This window comes from Acipenser ruthenus, chromosome 56 (genome assembly GCF_902713425.1).
Source record: "Acipenser ruthenus chromosome 56, fAciRut3.2 maternal haplotype, whole genome shotgun sequence".
NCBI classification, from domain to species: Eukaryota; Metazoa; Chordata; class Actinopteri; order Acipenseriformes; family Acipenseridae; genus Acipenser; species Acipenser ruthenus.
In genome coordinates this window covers 6,092,494-6,108,343 of record NC_081244.1, presented here as the reverse complement: position 1 = coordinate 6,108,343, position 15,850 = coordinate 6,092,494, and the positions used below count along the sequence as shown (strand labels likewise).

General features: G+C 42.1%; 1 protein-coding gene across 3 annotated transcripts in view; it reads left to right on the top strand.

The window, feature by feature from the left end:
- The first annotated feature begins 2,076 nt into the window (after window positions 1-2,076).
- The window catches only part of otud5a (OTU deubiquitinase 5a), a 30,827-nt gene continuing 17,053 nt past the window's right edge, over window positions 2,077-15,850 (top strand). Inside the window, exons 1-2 of one of the 3 annotated variants that reach the window (XM_059017358.1) lie at window positions 2,077-3,011; window positions 6,701-6,794. In XM_059017358.1, coding sequence (XP_058873341.1) covers window positions 2,442-3,011; window positions 6,701-6,794 — 664 coding nt within the window. In that variant the 5' untranslated portion in view covers window positions 2,077-2,441. The remainder of the gene's footprint in view (window positions 3,012-6,700; window positions 6,795-15,850) is intronic. The other 2 variants (XM_059017357.1, XM_059017356.1) reach the window with 2 other exon arrangements.

Here is a 15,850-nt window from a genome sequence, read left to right as displayed (position 1 = left end):
ATGTCGGCTCACCCCCTCACATCTGTGGAAATGGCACAGTCCGCAAAAGCAATAGTGGAATTCTGGGAAGTGTAGTTTTTTATTTGATGTTTCCTCCTCTGTGTGTAGTTCTGTTTTTAGCTTTTGAATTGACTACTAATTCAGTTGGAAGGGCCTTAAGTGGATATAGTTTAGCCAAGAACAAAGCATAATTAGGGGGATTGGAGTCTTAAAAATCTTGGTTGACAAAGGTGATCCCAACCAATGTCATAAACACAGCACAGAAACCAGGACCAGAGGACACACAGTGTGGAAATGAAGTGGAGACAGACTTAGGACAGAGGGGAGGAGACACTTCTTCACAGAGAGTGGTGAGGGGATATACAGATGTATCGGAAAATTGTTTTTTTTTTTATCTCAGGATTTCATGTATTGTTTCATAAATTATTATTAGTATTTATTTATTTATTTATTTATTTATTTTTTATGTAGCTATTGCCAATGATTTTACTCCATTTTTTGCACTGCGGATCCACCACACCTATAGTGCCGGAGGACAACACAGATCTGAGCAGAGCTGCAGGTGCACTATCGGCCACAGGGGTCGCTGGTGCGCGGTGAACCGTGGATTCCCCTGCCTTAATATTAGTAGTAGTAGGTGCAATCAATAAATAAGGAATTATTTTTCAGGTATTTATAAGATTTTAGATGGTAAACAAATGCCCACGCAGTTAGCAGATTTTGGGTACATCTTGCTCGTAGGCTGTGCGGTCCAGTGGTTAAAGAAACTGGCTTGTAACCAGGAGGTTTTTAATACAGAAAGTGCTTTATAATAATTAGGAGTGTATTAATAGTAATAACAACAGTAAATTAAACTGTAAAGAATTATTGATTGCGAAAATCGATCAGTCCAACAAGACATGATATCTTGGGAAAGTTATAAATAATAACCAGGAGGAATTGGTGCAGGATTTACTGACTACATTTCTGAGCAATTAAGTCCTGTTTGAAGAACATGGACAACGTTACTGTAACGTGATGAAAATAAACTTTAAAAACCTATTCATTTGAGTGTGGTCTTTCTTGCTTTTTAAAATTATTTTTTCAAGTGCTTTATTGGCACGACTGATCATTACAACAAATAAAACCAGATGAATTGTTTGAGGTCGGCCAAGTGTTTCTCAATGGACTTCCGATTGGTGAATATTCACAATGCTCGTAATTCTGTGCAGACTTGTTTCAATAGACTGGACAATTGCTTTATATTGGAGAGTGTGTGTGTGTGTGTGTGTGTGTGTGTGTGTGTGTGTGTGTGTGTGTGTGTGTGTGTGTGTGTGTGTGTGTGTGTGTGTGTGTGTGTGTGTGTTTTACAGCAGTGTACTAAAAGGAAAAAATGAAACTTTTTTTTTTTTTTTGAATGTACACAAAAGGTTTAAATAATAATAAAACAATGTATATATTTATATTATAACACAGGTACACATTAAAAATAAATAGAATCTCGGTTATTTCATATGTGGCATTTTCATTGACACCAATTATTGTACATTAATAAACCTTAATAAAGATAGGTGACGTCATGCAAATAATAATAATAATAATAATGTTTGAATGTTCAATGTATTTCTATACTGTAAATTATGATATTACTCAGACGACTAGTTTAATGTATAGGGGATAAAATATACATGTTAATGGGCAGCAGTGTGGAGTAGTGGTTAGGGCTCTGGACTCTTGACCGGAGGGTTGTGGGTTCAATCCCAGGTGGGGGGTCACTGCTGTTGTATCCTTCAGCAAGGTACTTTACCTAGATTGCTCCAGTAAAAACCCAACTGTATATAATTGTATGTAAAAATAATGTGATATCTTGTAACAATTGTAAGTCGCCCTGGATAAGGGCGTCTGCTAAGAAATTGATAAAAAAAAAAAATAATAATAATAAAATAGGTGACGATTATATTATTGTATTATTGTCGAACTTTCCCGGGAAATTCGTGCAATATTGGGACAGACACGTGTGTCATTATTATTATTATTATTAATAATAATAATAATAATAATAATAATAATAATGAATAATGTCCCGCAGTTGCCAGGCAGGGTCACACAGAAGGGGCAGCAATTACATCAGCGGTCCTGCGCAGGAAGTGACGTCAGCGCAGCGTCAGCTGTTTGTTATGTTTTGTGAGGAGCTGGAGGACTGAAGGAGGGCCGGCTTGTTTTTGTTCTGCGAGCGAAACGCGTTTTGGGGAGGGGGGTGTGGAATTTTAAATAATAATAATAATAAGAAGAAGAAGAAGAAATAATACTAACACGAAACATATTGACACGAATACAAATAAGACGCAGCAGAAAGGAATTCACCCTACAAACACGACAGAAAAGAGGAGCCGCCGCCGCCGCCGCCGTCGTCGTAGTTGTGTTGTCTTTTCAGTTCCTTCAAACCACACACAAAAACAGCCATGACGATCCTTCCGAAGAAGAAGCCCAGCTCCAGCGTCGGGGTATCGGACCACTCGGACGAGGCTGACCGGCGAAGCGGCTCGGACCCTCACTCCCACCAGCACCAGCACGGAGGCCGAACCGGGGCCAGGCCTAGGGCCTCTCCGCCCCGCTGGAACTATCAAGCCGCGCCTCAGTCGTCCAGGGAGGACCGGCGAGGCGAATGCAGCTCCCGGCCGCAGCAGGCCTCCCCCCCGCCCGTGGGCTCTGGCTCACCCGCTGGGCCCGGGGACGTCAGCGGGGGAGGCGGCGGTGGGGTTCCGTGCGGCGTCGGCGGGCGAGTGGAGCTCGGAGGCGGCGGAGGGGTTGGGGTCGGCGCGGGGATTGGCAGTTGCTGTTCCGGACCAGGGCTTAGTAAAAGACGGCGGCAGGCGGCCTGTGCTGGCGGAGTGGCCGGCGGAGGAGTGGTTGGAGTGGCCGGCGGGGGAGGATCGAGTCCGGACCCCGAGGAAGGAGCTGGCTACAACAGCGAGGACGAGTACGAGAATGCCTCCAGATTGCAGTCGATGGACCCGGCTACAGTCGAACAGGTACAGCAACACTGGATAACAGAAATTTGATTTGTTTTTTTTAGTTTTACAAACAGAAGGCCTGTTTTTTTTTGTTTTTTTTTTACGTCTGACGGACTTCCAAGCACGTTTCATGCTGTCAAGTGGCCCACGACAAGTAAACAAAACGCAAATCTGTCATAACAAAGAACAAAAGGTCTGCGTGTTTCGCTTTGATGCTGTATTTTACAATTCACAGTTGCCTTTTACAGCAGTGCAAATTGAAGCGCAGCGTTTGAAGATGAGTTATAAAACGGTCTTTTACAACAGCTCGGCTGTGCAAAAAAGAGCTTATGCAACATTTTAAACATTTTGAGTCATTTTTTTAAAATTTATTCTTCTCCGTATTTCAATAGAAGTTGTCACGGGGGACAAAGTGCACATTTTTCTGATTTAACACACGTTTATTTCATTAGCTTGCTATTCACCGTGTTCTTGTCTGTCTGTATCGGCGTTTCTTTATGAAGTGTTAGACTGATGCTTGTGTACTTTTGAATAGGTCTTGGTTGCAACGATTGCTGCTGTGTTTTTTTTTGGTTTTATTTGCGGAGCTATCAAGGTCAGTGTGTCGCTACGAGAAGGAGGCGCTGTGTTATTGAAATTAGATTTGAGGTGGCTAAGAATAGACTCCTTTAGATATATTGGCTGCAATAAGGCTGATGGAGAAGAGATATATGGGGATGGGGGAGAGATATATGGGGATGGGGAGGAGAGATATATGGGGATGGAGAAGAGATATATGGGGATGGGGGAGAAGAGATATATGGGGATGGGGGGAGAAGAGATATATGGGGATGGGGGAGAGATATATGGGGATGGGGGAGAGATATATGGGGATGGGGGGAGAAGAGATATATGGGGATGGGGGGAGAAGAGATATATGGGGATGGGGGAGAGATATATGGGGATGGGGGAGAGATATATGGGGATGGGGGAGAGATATATGGGGATGGGGGGAGAGATATATGGGGATGGGGGGAGAGATATATGGGCATGGGGGAGGAGAGATATATGGGGATGGGGGAGAGATATATGGGGATGGGGGAGGAGAGATATATGGGGATGGGGGAGAGATATATGGGGATGGGGGAAGAGATATATGGGGAAGAGATATATGGGGATGGGGGAGAGATATATGGGGATGGGGGGGAGAGATATATGGGGATGGGGGAGAGATATATGGGGATGGGGGGGAGAGATATATGGGGATGGGGGGAGAGATATATGGGGATGGGGGGAGAGATATATGGGGATGGGGGAGAGATATATGGGGATGGGGGAGAGATATATGGGGATGGGGGGAGAGATATATGGGGATGGGGGAGAGAGATATGGGGATGGGGGGAGAGAGATATGGGGATGGGGGAGAGAGATATATGGGGATGGGGGGGAGAGAGATATGGGGATGGGGGGAGAGATATATGGGGATGGGGGGGAGAGAGATATGGGGATGGGGGGAGAGAGATATGGGGATGGGGGAGAGAGATATGGGGATGGGGGAGAGAGATATGGGGATGGGGGGAGAGATATATGGGGATGGGGGAGAAGAGATATATGGGGGGGGTGTGAAGAGGCCAAGCACTAAATCTAAAAAGAAGTAGGCTTGGCACGCTTGTTATTTTTTTGTTGGTGGTGCAAAATACAGGTATTGAAATGAGACTCCCATTGCATAGCAATCTAATCTGTTCCTGGTTTTACTATGCATTTAGTAACACAACTGAGCTTGTTACCTGTACAGTGGGGCTGATCAAGCCCATAGGAAAACCTGGAACGGGTGAAAGTGCTATGCAATAAGAGTCTTATTTCCATCCCTGTATTGTATTTCCAATGGCTGTGAGAAACTAAGAATCTACATAATGGTCAGATACCATGGTTTTGTCTGTCACTCTGTGAGGGTGGACAGCAACTTCATTAACTTTAATAATTAGTGATGGGACAATGCGAGTTCACTGCTCGACATGTGTGTTCGCTGGCAAAAATGACCAGGTTCATATTTGGTTGTGATTTGTAGTCTAGAGAAGGGATGAAACAATGGATTGCGTATTGATGAACAGTGACTCTTCCATGATCTTCTGTGTGAGCTGCGATTCAGGATGTAAGAAGTTATTGTGTATCTGGTGAATCGTGATACTTTCTTTACATGACCTGTGGTATCCAAATGCAGGAATGTTCTGTTTGTGTCGTGGCACAACATGGCACACTGTGGGTAACCTGAATAGTTCTTGCACGAAGAATCTGTGTGTTTTCTAGTTGGTACGAATACATGCTCTCCCTAACTAATTTAGTTGGTCTTTTTATCAAAATGCACAGAACCAAAGAAGCAGTAACGTCAGTCTTTCTCGCTTGTGGCTATTTCGATCCGTTCCAGTCCATGGTCATTTTCAATCCTTAACTATTGAATTGGGCAGCCCAAAGCCTTGTTTCCGACCAGTTCTAACTGTTTAATTGATAACTGAATCTACATTTGCCAGTAGGTGATTTGAGGTTGGAACAAAATCCTGGACTGGAATGGATTGAAAGAGCCGCAAGTCTAGCTACTTAGTCGTCCACCAAATGGTTCTTCAATGAGGAATAAACGGGATTTACTATATTGAAGCTTTTTTTTTTTCTTTTTCTGACAAAGTAGTCCATTATCATGGCTCATTTTATATTAATCCATTGGACCCCCGCCATTCTGGCTACTTCATTAGGCATCGCTTTAGACCAGGGGTGGGCAATTCCCCTCCTGGAGGGCCGGTGTCTCTCCTGGCTTTTGTTCCAACTTTGTTCCAGGTCTAATTAAGTAATTTAGGGCAAAGTTGGAACAAAAGCCAGGAGGGACACCAGCCCTCCAGGACCGGAATTGCACACACCTGCTTTAGACTCTCCGTCCACTGGCAAAAGCCCTTTTGATTCTCCCAGAAGACGGCTAAATTACACCCCTTGTCTACCTGAACAATGTTGCTGAACAAGTTCCCAGTCCTGTTAAGGTATAGTTTTAAGACTCGCATTGCATACCAGTGTAAGGGAAAACAGACACAAACACATACCTAAATAAATAAGTTAAGGCTTTCAGAGGTAAACCTGGAATGCTCAGACTGCAATGCAGTGGGAGTCTGAAATTATTCCCTCTGATGGTAATGGAGCGATGCAAATGAGACTCCTAGTGCATAGCAGTTCTATTACGGTTTGATCCATTCCTGGTTTTACTCTTGAGTTTAATAAGACACAGCTTGTGCCCTGTATATATTGTGGTTATCAGGCTGGTAGTAAAACCTGGAATGGGTGAAACTGCTATCCAATAGGAGTCTCTTTTTTTTTTTTCTGTCCCAGCATTCCAGCTGGTTTACATGCAGGGTATTTAAAGGATTTCGGATTCCGCCAACGTCCTGAATCCGATTTAGCTTCTGCACATAAATGAGTCAACTGAGAGAGATATATATATATATATATATATTTTTTGTTTAGAATTGAAGTACAATTGTCGTCAAATTTTTGAAAGTTTCTCTCGGTCTTTCTGAATGTCCGGGCTCTGCGCAGCTACCCCCTCATCTCCCTCTCCCTCCCCTTCCCCACCCCTCTCCATCCCCTTCCCCCCTCCTCTCCATCCCCATTCCCCCCTCCTCTTTCTCCCCGCTCAGGTGAAAACAGGGAACTTCCTTTTCGTTTAAACGTTCTTCTCTGTTTCACAGCAGGAGCACTGGTTCGAGAAAACGCTGGGAGAAAAGAAAGGATATGTCATAAAAAAAATGAAAGAAGATGGGGCTTGCCTCTTCAGAGCAGTCGGTAGGTTCCACTTTATTGATGCCTCTAAAAGAATTTTAATAAAAAAAAACCAAAAAAAAATATTTATATACCTGCCTGCATGCAAACCTCTGGGTGTGAGAATTTCAATTTCCGCTCAGTAATCAGTGATACAGAAACACCAGGCTCTCGTGTGTGAAAACGTCAGACCGCTTTGTGCTTCAATCAGGCATCTTAAACAGCTTCTAAAAAGTCTCGTGTGTTTTACCAGTTGTGGCTCTGTGTCCCTTTTCTCTTTACGCTTTTAAATTAATTGCATGTGTGGCTATTAAAGTCATCAATTAAATTAGACACTCACTAATTTCCCTATTTTGACAATTTTCACAGGTTTTTGGTTGGAGTGGTTTGATTTTATATGCACAGCAAAGCAATGGGTTACTAATACATTTGCGCAGTACTGCATTTGTATAAACATTTTCATGCAATCTTATAAACATGTCCTGAAATAAACAACTACGGCCAAAAAGTTTTGCATCGCCTAGAATTCTGGGATTGAGACATAATTAAAAATAAAAATGTTAACAGAATTTAGATCATTTATTTAACATCATGTCATCAAAGAAACTACAAAATTTATATCGTCAAAAGTCAAGCGGAAGTCGTCATAATAGTTGTACGGTATTTCATGTTCGATTTCGAAATGTTAAGTTTGTCAGTTTTCCCGTTTACTATATGGGGGGGAAAAATACGAAGCATACGTAAATCAATGTGTCACATTATTCAGCAGGTTTCGACTTCATGAAGTAAAATGAGTTAATTCTGTAGGGTGATGCAAAACTTTTGGCCAGAGCTGTGTAACTTCAGCTGTTAAAGTTGCAGACATATTTACTTCCACTTGAGGGCAGTGTACGCATACATTTCCCCAGCTTAATTTAACACTTTTTTTTTTTTTTTTTTCACTGTGTTCAGGTCTTAAGAACTCTTGATCAGCCTCCTGAGCTTCGATTTCCTGAAAGCTACAACCAATACTGAAAGAACTGTTTTGTTATCTGATATTTTTCAGGGGAATACCATGGTTTGAATTTGCTTAACGGACCGTTAAACCAGAGATGGAAATAAGACCCCCGCTGCACAGCGGTTTGATCCATTCCTGGTTTCACTATGAGTTTAATAATCAGACACACCTGAGCTTGTTAGCTAGACACACTGGGGGCTGATCAAGCTGGTAGTAAAACCTGGACTGGGTGACACTGCTGTGCAATAGGAGTCTGATTTGCATTCCTGGGTGAAAATCAAAGCATTGAGATTATGCATTATTTAAAAAGCAAAAAAATAAATAGTGTCTTCACAAAAGCCAAAAGGAAAATACGCAGGTGCAGAATATTGTACACGGTAACAACATGTGTGCATTGAGAAAATGCTATCATTAAATATGTGCCGACTGCAGGAAGAGATCAAATCCAACTGAAGTCATACAAGTGCGTGTTAATAAAAATAGGGAAATAATGACTTGAAATGTATTATTAAAAAGCAAGTAGCAAAACCATGTACAGTAGACTTCGTGAAAACGCCACGTTCAACTGAACTCTTGCATGTGCTAGTGTGTGTGTGTATATATATATATATATATATATATATATATATATATATATATATATATATATATATATATATATATATATATATAATTATTTTATTTATTTCTTAGCAGATGCTCTTGTCTAGGGCGACTTACAATTGTTACAAGATATCACATTATTTTGACATACATTTACATTATATATATATATAGATGTAGATGTAGATGTAGATATAGATATGGATCCAAAGTAGGGCACCGGATCAATTTAATCAGTCAGGAACGTTTAACTAAGGTTCGCAAAATTAAAACCCTTGGTTATTTTTATATTTCACTTTTTTTTTTTTTTCTTGAAGTTGGTTCTGTAGAATTTATTTTCTCCACCTTGCAGTTTGCACTTATTTGAAGCTGTTCCCGTCAATACGGACATGTTGCGAGGTTAGGGTGGGGTAAGGGGGTCTTCATCGCGCTGTGGACGGGAAATATGTCACAGCGTTCCAGTAAACCCTTTGTATCTGTTAATTTTCAGTGCAGTGAGCTGCCTCTTCTAAGAACTGAGCTGTGATGTGGTTTGATAGCGGTCTGTAGCTATTAGGTGTTACTAGGTTGGTTATTTTAAAAATAAATGTATTACAATAATGTCTGCAGTCACAAAAAAAGAAGACTTTTTTTAACCCCTTATAAACGTTGTCTCTTCTAGTCACGCAACATGCAGGATTGGCGGTCAGTTCTGTTTTTTCAATTCCAGTTCCTTCCAAGGAATTCCTTGTGTTTTGAACTCAGGAGGGGAGTGGCGGCCTGGTAATTCATGTGGGTATAATTACCAGTTTTTCATTTCACGTTCCTTTTGAAAAAAATTATTTTGTTCGCGTGTCCAAGGCATGCGTTCATGTCTGTATGTATGAACGGGGGATTGTGAAAAGTCTCAGTACATGCATGAATGCATGACTTACTCATGTGATCAACGTCGTTTGTTTCAAAGGAACATGGAATGAATAAGGGTAATTAAACCCACATGAATTAACGGGGGGGTGGCTGAACTGAACGACTTCAGAACTCCGAGGCAGTGCAAGAAGATATTCAGGTGGTGTTCATGTGGGAGGTTGTAGATATTAACACCAGGACCTCTTATTGCAGGGATGATGTGGGAGGGAACAGCATGGGGTGCTTTCCCCGCGTCGTTTCGTTTCCATGGAATCTGTGCAAAGGACCCCCCCCCCCCCCCCCCCCCCAGCTGTGAACTATGCAAATTTGCAGGGACTAGCCTGTAACAGCGAGCTAGATAAAATATGAAGAGAAGCCTGTCATTCACTGGGGCGGTAAAGATAAAGCTGTTAACTGGCCAGAGTCTAAGCTACTTGATCAAAAGTTCTTTTAGGGTCCTAGTTAAAATATATATATACTGACTCTTTCACGCTAATTGTACCTTTCCCTCTCCGCATGGTGAGCACAGAGGGGAGAACTATCTTGATTTTGCAAGAAATTGCAATCGTTATTGCCGGAAATTGATTCTGTCCGGTATTATTATTATGGCGACTTACAATTGTTACAAGATATCACATTATTTTTTTTCATATCCATTTATACAGATGGGTTTTTACTGGAGCAATCTAGGTAAAGTACCTTGCTCAAGGGTACAGCAGCAGTGTCCCCCACCTGTGATTGAACCCACGACCCTCCGGCCAAGAGTCCAGAGCCCTAACCACTACTCCACACTGCTGCTGTATGAAGTCCGATGGCATTTCAAGTAAATTTAAAAACCGGAGTAGCTAAATTTGTACTGTATAAGAAGCTACGTGAAGCAGACCAGCGTTTTCGCTAGAGCCTTCGTGAGTTTACTGCTAATTGCACTCAAGGAGGCACTAGAGCCAAAACATGCACTTGCCTTTCTCGTAGTTTTACCCCAAAAACGACCTGCCCCCTTTCCAATGCTTCATCATTGCACAGCTTTAACTTTTACCCCTCAGTCACTGTTTAAATTAAAATAATCTCTTTAAAAAAAAATGCATGAAGCAAAAATGATATTGGACGTTGTTTTAGTAAGAGCACTGAAAGAAATCCGTTTGCAGGTGGGAATTGTAAATATCGTGTCAAAAAGAGAGGATTATTCAAATGTGAGGGGTTGGTACTTCAAGCCTAAGCATGCCTCGAGAACCATATGTTCCCTGTGGCTTTCAGATCTACTATATTCCTTTGTGAGTCACGTTCCTGTTGCTTTGGAGTGCTGCCAGGGCGAGCTGTGCTGGTCACCAAACCTGTTTTGAAGTACCGTGCTTAAGTTGTACCGAGCTGAAACCTGAGTGGAGCATTGGGGGAGGTTAAAAAGAGGCTGTGTGGTCCAGTGGTTAAAGGAGGTCCCCGGTTCAAATCCCACCTCAGCCACTGGCTCATTGTGTGACTCTGAGCAAGTCACTTCACCTCCTTGTGCTCCGTCTTTCGGGTGAGACGTAGTTGTTAGTGACTCTGCAGCTGATGCATAGTTCACACACCCTAGTCTCTGTAAGTCGCCTTGGATAAAGGCATCTGCTAAATAAACAAATAATAATAAACAAGGTTGGACCTGGTTCGTTCTCAGATTTGAGGAGCGCAGGCCGGGTCAGAACTTCTTCTTCGTCTTCTTGGATCTCAGTAGACTAAGCAGTGTTCAATCTAGTCTCTTATTGTTTTTGATTTGCTCAGATACCACGAAGATAAACTTTAGCACCAGGACCAAAGCCTGGTCAAAAACATTTTGATTGAGTGTGATCTTCTTTAGATTTCACACGTCAAACATGCGTGTTAGCGGTTGTGCTTTTGCCAATTAACCCAAAACCAACAAACCAAAAAAAAAAAAAAAAGACAGCAGTCGCTCATTTATTAATAAAAACCTGGACTGAAATCCAGCCAGACCTCAAACCCTGCATGCCAAGAAATGCAGTCTCCTCATACTTTTAATTTGATTCATTTGTATGCGAAACAGCTCCCGGTCTGAATTTGAAGCCACTAACAAGGTGTGTCTCCTAATTCAGCTTGAAGCCAGAAGCTGTTTCTGTTTTCAACTGCAGTAGCTTGGTGGTACAGCGATAGTGGAAACATATCCACTCCTCAGTGTTTGTTCACCCGTAGTCATTATTCATTGCTGTTTGCAATCGTTTGTTCCCACATCTAGTAGTCATCGTAGTTTTGCTCAGTTCTTGCACCAGGGTCACGTTAATCGCTTGCAAGCTGATCAGCAGTGAACTGGCTCCTTGAAATTCAAAAAGGTGTTTCTTTCAGTATGTGTACAATAAGAAACGTCCTTGACGTTCCACAGTTATGGGTGATATATCTACCAGGTATGCTGCCTTGAAATAGAAATGCGAGCCTTTACCACGCAATTCCCCGTGCACGTTGTGACGGGAGATGCGTTTGGAGGCCGTACAGCGAGGAGCAGTTTCCCCTTTAAAATCCAGCGGCCGAAACAAATCAAAGAAATATGCGAACAGGGATGCATGTACGCTGATACACTGAAAGGGCTGCCTTGCGTTCAAAGCCTTCAAAAATAAATACCTCTTATAAGAAACCGAAGCGCACATGCGCTTCTCGTTGAGTTAGGAAGAAACAAAGAAAAAAAAAAACACAGGGCTGTGGGAAGACAGAAAGGCTAGACTGCAGGGGGGTTGGGGTCGCGTTTACACAGAAACTCCCCTGTCACGTTTCGGATAAACAGTATTGTGTACAGAGCCAACTTTTGTTCCAAGTCACAAATTGAACCTCATCACTGGCGATTACTTTCTGTCGACAAGCTGTACTCTTGGCTTGGGCCCAATGACTAATTATTAACACAAGATCTAGGGTCGGATACTGTATGTAAGTTAGTACAAGTGAATCTAAGGGGCCACTGTTTGGCAGCCCATAATGGTGTAATTGGGGTTAATCCTTAAATGCTGAGCCATTTATGGTGCTATTTCTAGCAAGCATGCAGACGTGCACAATTTGTGCCATAATTGCTTGCTTGTGTATGCCTTTAGGCTTTCCATCATTTAAAAAAATGACAAATAAATAATACACGCACAAAGCCGATTTGTAAAATGTTCATAATCTTTGCAAGTGCCATTTCTTTGCCTTGTTTGTTTGGTCCCAGAATATATAATACTCTGCTGTTCAGAGAGAAGTGATTTTTAACAAGTTAGCCAAAACCGTTTTTTTTTTTTTTTTTTCAGTTTTCTAGGCACGGCTAACTACTGCCATTTATTGACTATTTATCCCCAAATCCTGTCGTTAATTGCAGCTTTCTCCCAAGTTGATCGTTTTTCCTCTCGCTCACTCTCTTTCATTCTGCTTCGTGCTTTTTTTTTTTTTTTTTTTTTTAAATAAAGCCTCTGTTCTCTCAGGAGAGGGAGTGAAAGAGATTTTTATAGACAGATTGGTGAGGGGAGAGAGTCTGAGGAGCAACACATTTCTCGAACAGTGGCACTGATATTTTTTAGTTGTGGATGACCGTCAGAAACACAGTTATCAAGACTAAACAAATTAACGATAATGTAACGACAACATCACGGTACTCTGCAATTATCCCAACCCTAAGCCCCCAAATCAATAACCTATATATTAATAAAACAGACTTTCCCATGCATGTTTGCAGTGGGGACTATATATATAAAAATTCTAGGTGATGCAAAACTTTTGGCCAGAGCCGTACAGTGGAGTGATTGGTCAGTCGTTCTTTTTGTAATGTGGAAAGCATTTACAAAATGCTCAAGGGAGCGAGATGTTTAATTTTCTGGAGACTTTCTGCTCAGTTTGCAATGCCAGCAACCGCTTTTGCGGACGGCAGATTGGAGAAGAGTGATGTAACGGCACGCAGCCCTGCTGTGAACTCTGCAGCTAGCTGTGACTTCCACTTTCACTTGAAATTCAGCAGGAAAGGGAAGCGGGCGGGAGAAGGGATTGGCTTCTCGGCATCATTGCTAAACAACTTACTACTGGTCACATCTTGAGCAAGAGCCAGTGTGTTTTTTTCATTTGCAGAATTGACTCTTTTTTTTCCTCTTAACTATATTGTTTTTTTTTTTTGTGAATTAAGTGCATTGATTATTACCTGTCCGGTTTTATTAAGAGATTGATTGCTGATTGCGCCTCCTAAAAATCAACGTATGTCTAAGTGTTCCCCGGTCTGTGTAGAAAAATGAGGCGCGATCTTTGGGTGCGGCTTCTGGTTTCACTCTTTCTGAGAATCATGCAGATTTTTATGTAGGTCTGTGGTGTTGCAAGAGCTTGTTTTGTGTGTATGAAGCTGACTTGGGTTAAAAAAAAAAAAAATTGAGCAGCAGTCTAAAACAGCTCTATGTGAACAAAAAAAAAACACTTTCTGAACGCCGTTGGATTTTACTCTGTGTTCAGCCAAAACTGTTTAATGAGGATCGTGCATTGCTTTGCAATGTAACTGGACATTGCGTGAAAATATATGTCAAGTTTGACACGGGCACACAAGTAAAATACAGAGATGACTACATTTACTAAATCAAGCCCATAATATCGTTGAAAATATGTATCATAGTTAAACGTCGAGTTTTTACAGATTTAGCTCTTAACCTAGTGTAACCTTAGGTAAGCTAAAACAAAATTAGTGCAAGTGTTATCTATTAAACATGACAAGAAGCATGTGTCCCACAAATAAAAAGGCTGGATCCGGTCGTCCAAATGGTCAGTTCCCTCCTCTTGAGTGATAGGTCAGTCGCTCTCCGGTGTAATTAAGAAGAAACGGTTTGAATGTGCTGAGTTCCGTGTGTACCTGAAGGCGTTCAACTTTATTTACTCCATAATAACAACAGAAGAAAACTTTTAAAAGAAGTTTTTAAGTTAAAGCTTGTAGGACCCAGTATTTCCTTGCACGAGCCGGTCTTTAGCAGGCTGTGTGATTGGGTAACAGCCCTGATGTCAGCACGACCCAGTGCCCTTTACCCTAGACAGTGCCAGACGGAATTGATCTTACATGCAGCTTGCTGTGGCTGCCAAGTCTCTTTGCAACATGCCAACAGAGCCCTCAACAGCCTGCCGGTGACTCTCATTAATAAGTACTGAGGTGTGGTAACTCTTCTAAGTCGTCCAAGTAAGACTGGGTAGGGCATGCTGTTCCACCCTGAACGGCGCCCTTTCACCCAGTAAACCCGTACCTCCAGCAGGCTTTTAGATTGACTGTCATTTAGCAGACGCTTTTACCCAAAGCGACTTACAGAGACAAAGGTGTGAACTATTCATCATCATCAACAACTGCTGCTGCTGCTGCTGCTGCAGAGTCACTTCCAGTAGGACCTCGTTTGTTTTACGTTTTGTCCGAAGGACGGAGCACAAGGAGGTGAAGTGACTGGCTCAAGGTCACGCACGCACACGGTGAGTCGGGATTTGAACCCAGATCCTCCTGGTGACAAGCCCCTTTCTTTAACCACTGGACCACCAAGCCTCCTTGGAGAATCAGAAACATAAAACCAAGACTAGATAGATAAGGTGTCAAGTTACATGTGGCACATTTTGGTACAGTCTTGTCTACTGAAGGCGTAAGCCTGGCCTCAACTGATAAGCTCAGTCAGGACAAATCTTTGGACACACATGGGTCGAAGTGAACAGTGAGATGCGCCCCAGCCCACGCCCACTTTTCTTAGAAAGCGCCCTGCCTGACTCGTGCTCAGAAATCTGATCTTGTCTTGCTGGGATGCTTTGGGTGCAACTTCTAGTTTTGCTCTTTCTAAGAATTGCACAGTTTCTCTTCTTCCTTCCACTTTCTTTCAAACTCTTATCTCTTTCACTGCCTTTTTTATTTTTAAATCTCCCGCTTTTATTTAAGGACTGCTCGCAGACAGACACACACACACACACACAAATGGCAAGCTAAGTTTTAAATGACATTCATGGAAACAGTTTTTGTGCAATTAGGTCAGGTCTTTTTTTTGTAGCGGAAGAAACAGTGTTTCAGAATCTGGTAGTATTTGTTAGTCTATCTTATTACTCTTACACATACAGTTTTACTCGTATAATCTATCGCTTGTCCAATTCTGATACAGCTGCTAAGGGCGTCTGGGGACGTGTGGATCACGTACGGTTGTGAAGATAAGAACCAAGTCATTTAAGATGAGACGTAAAATAAACGAGGTCCTATTGCAAGTGACTCTGCAGCAGCAGTTATTGAGGAAGCGTAGTTCACCTCCCTAGTCTCTTAAGTTGCTTTAGATATAAGCATCTGCTAAATGACTGTTTTTTTAATAATAATAGTAATACAGTTTTACCTATGTAATCTACAGCTTGTCCAATTGTGCTAGTCCTGCTAGGGACATTCTGTACCTCCAGATATTTTCAGAATCTGGGGGTGTGTGGAGCTGTCTGTCCCACAGGTACATCACATACAGTTATGAGGAAAATAACCAAGTCGTCACAGTTTAAGGGATATGAAGATGCTTGTAAATTAACTGAAAGAACGTGAATTTGTAGAAAGCGTGGCTCTGGAATATTTGCTTACCCTTCCTAAATGAAAGAAAGCGTGCTTTATCATGATAGCACGGTGGTA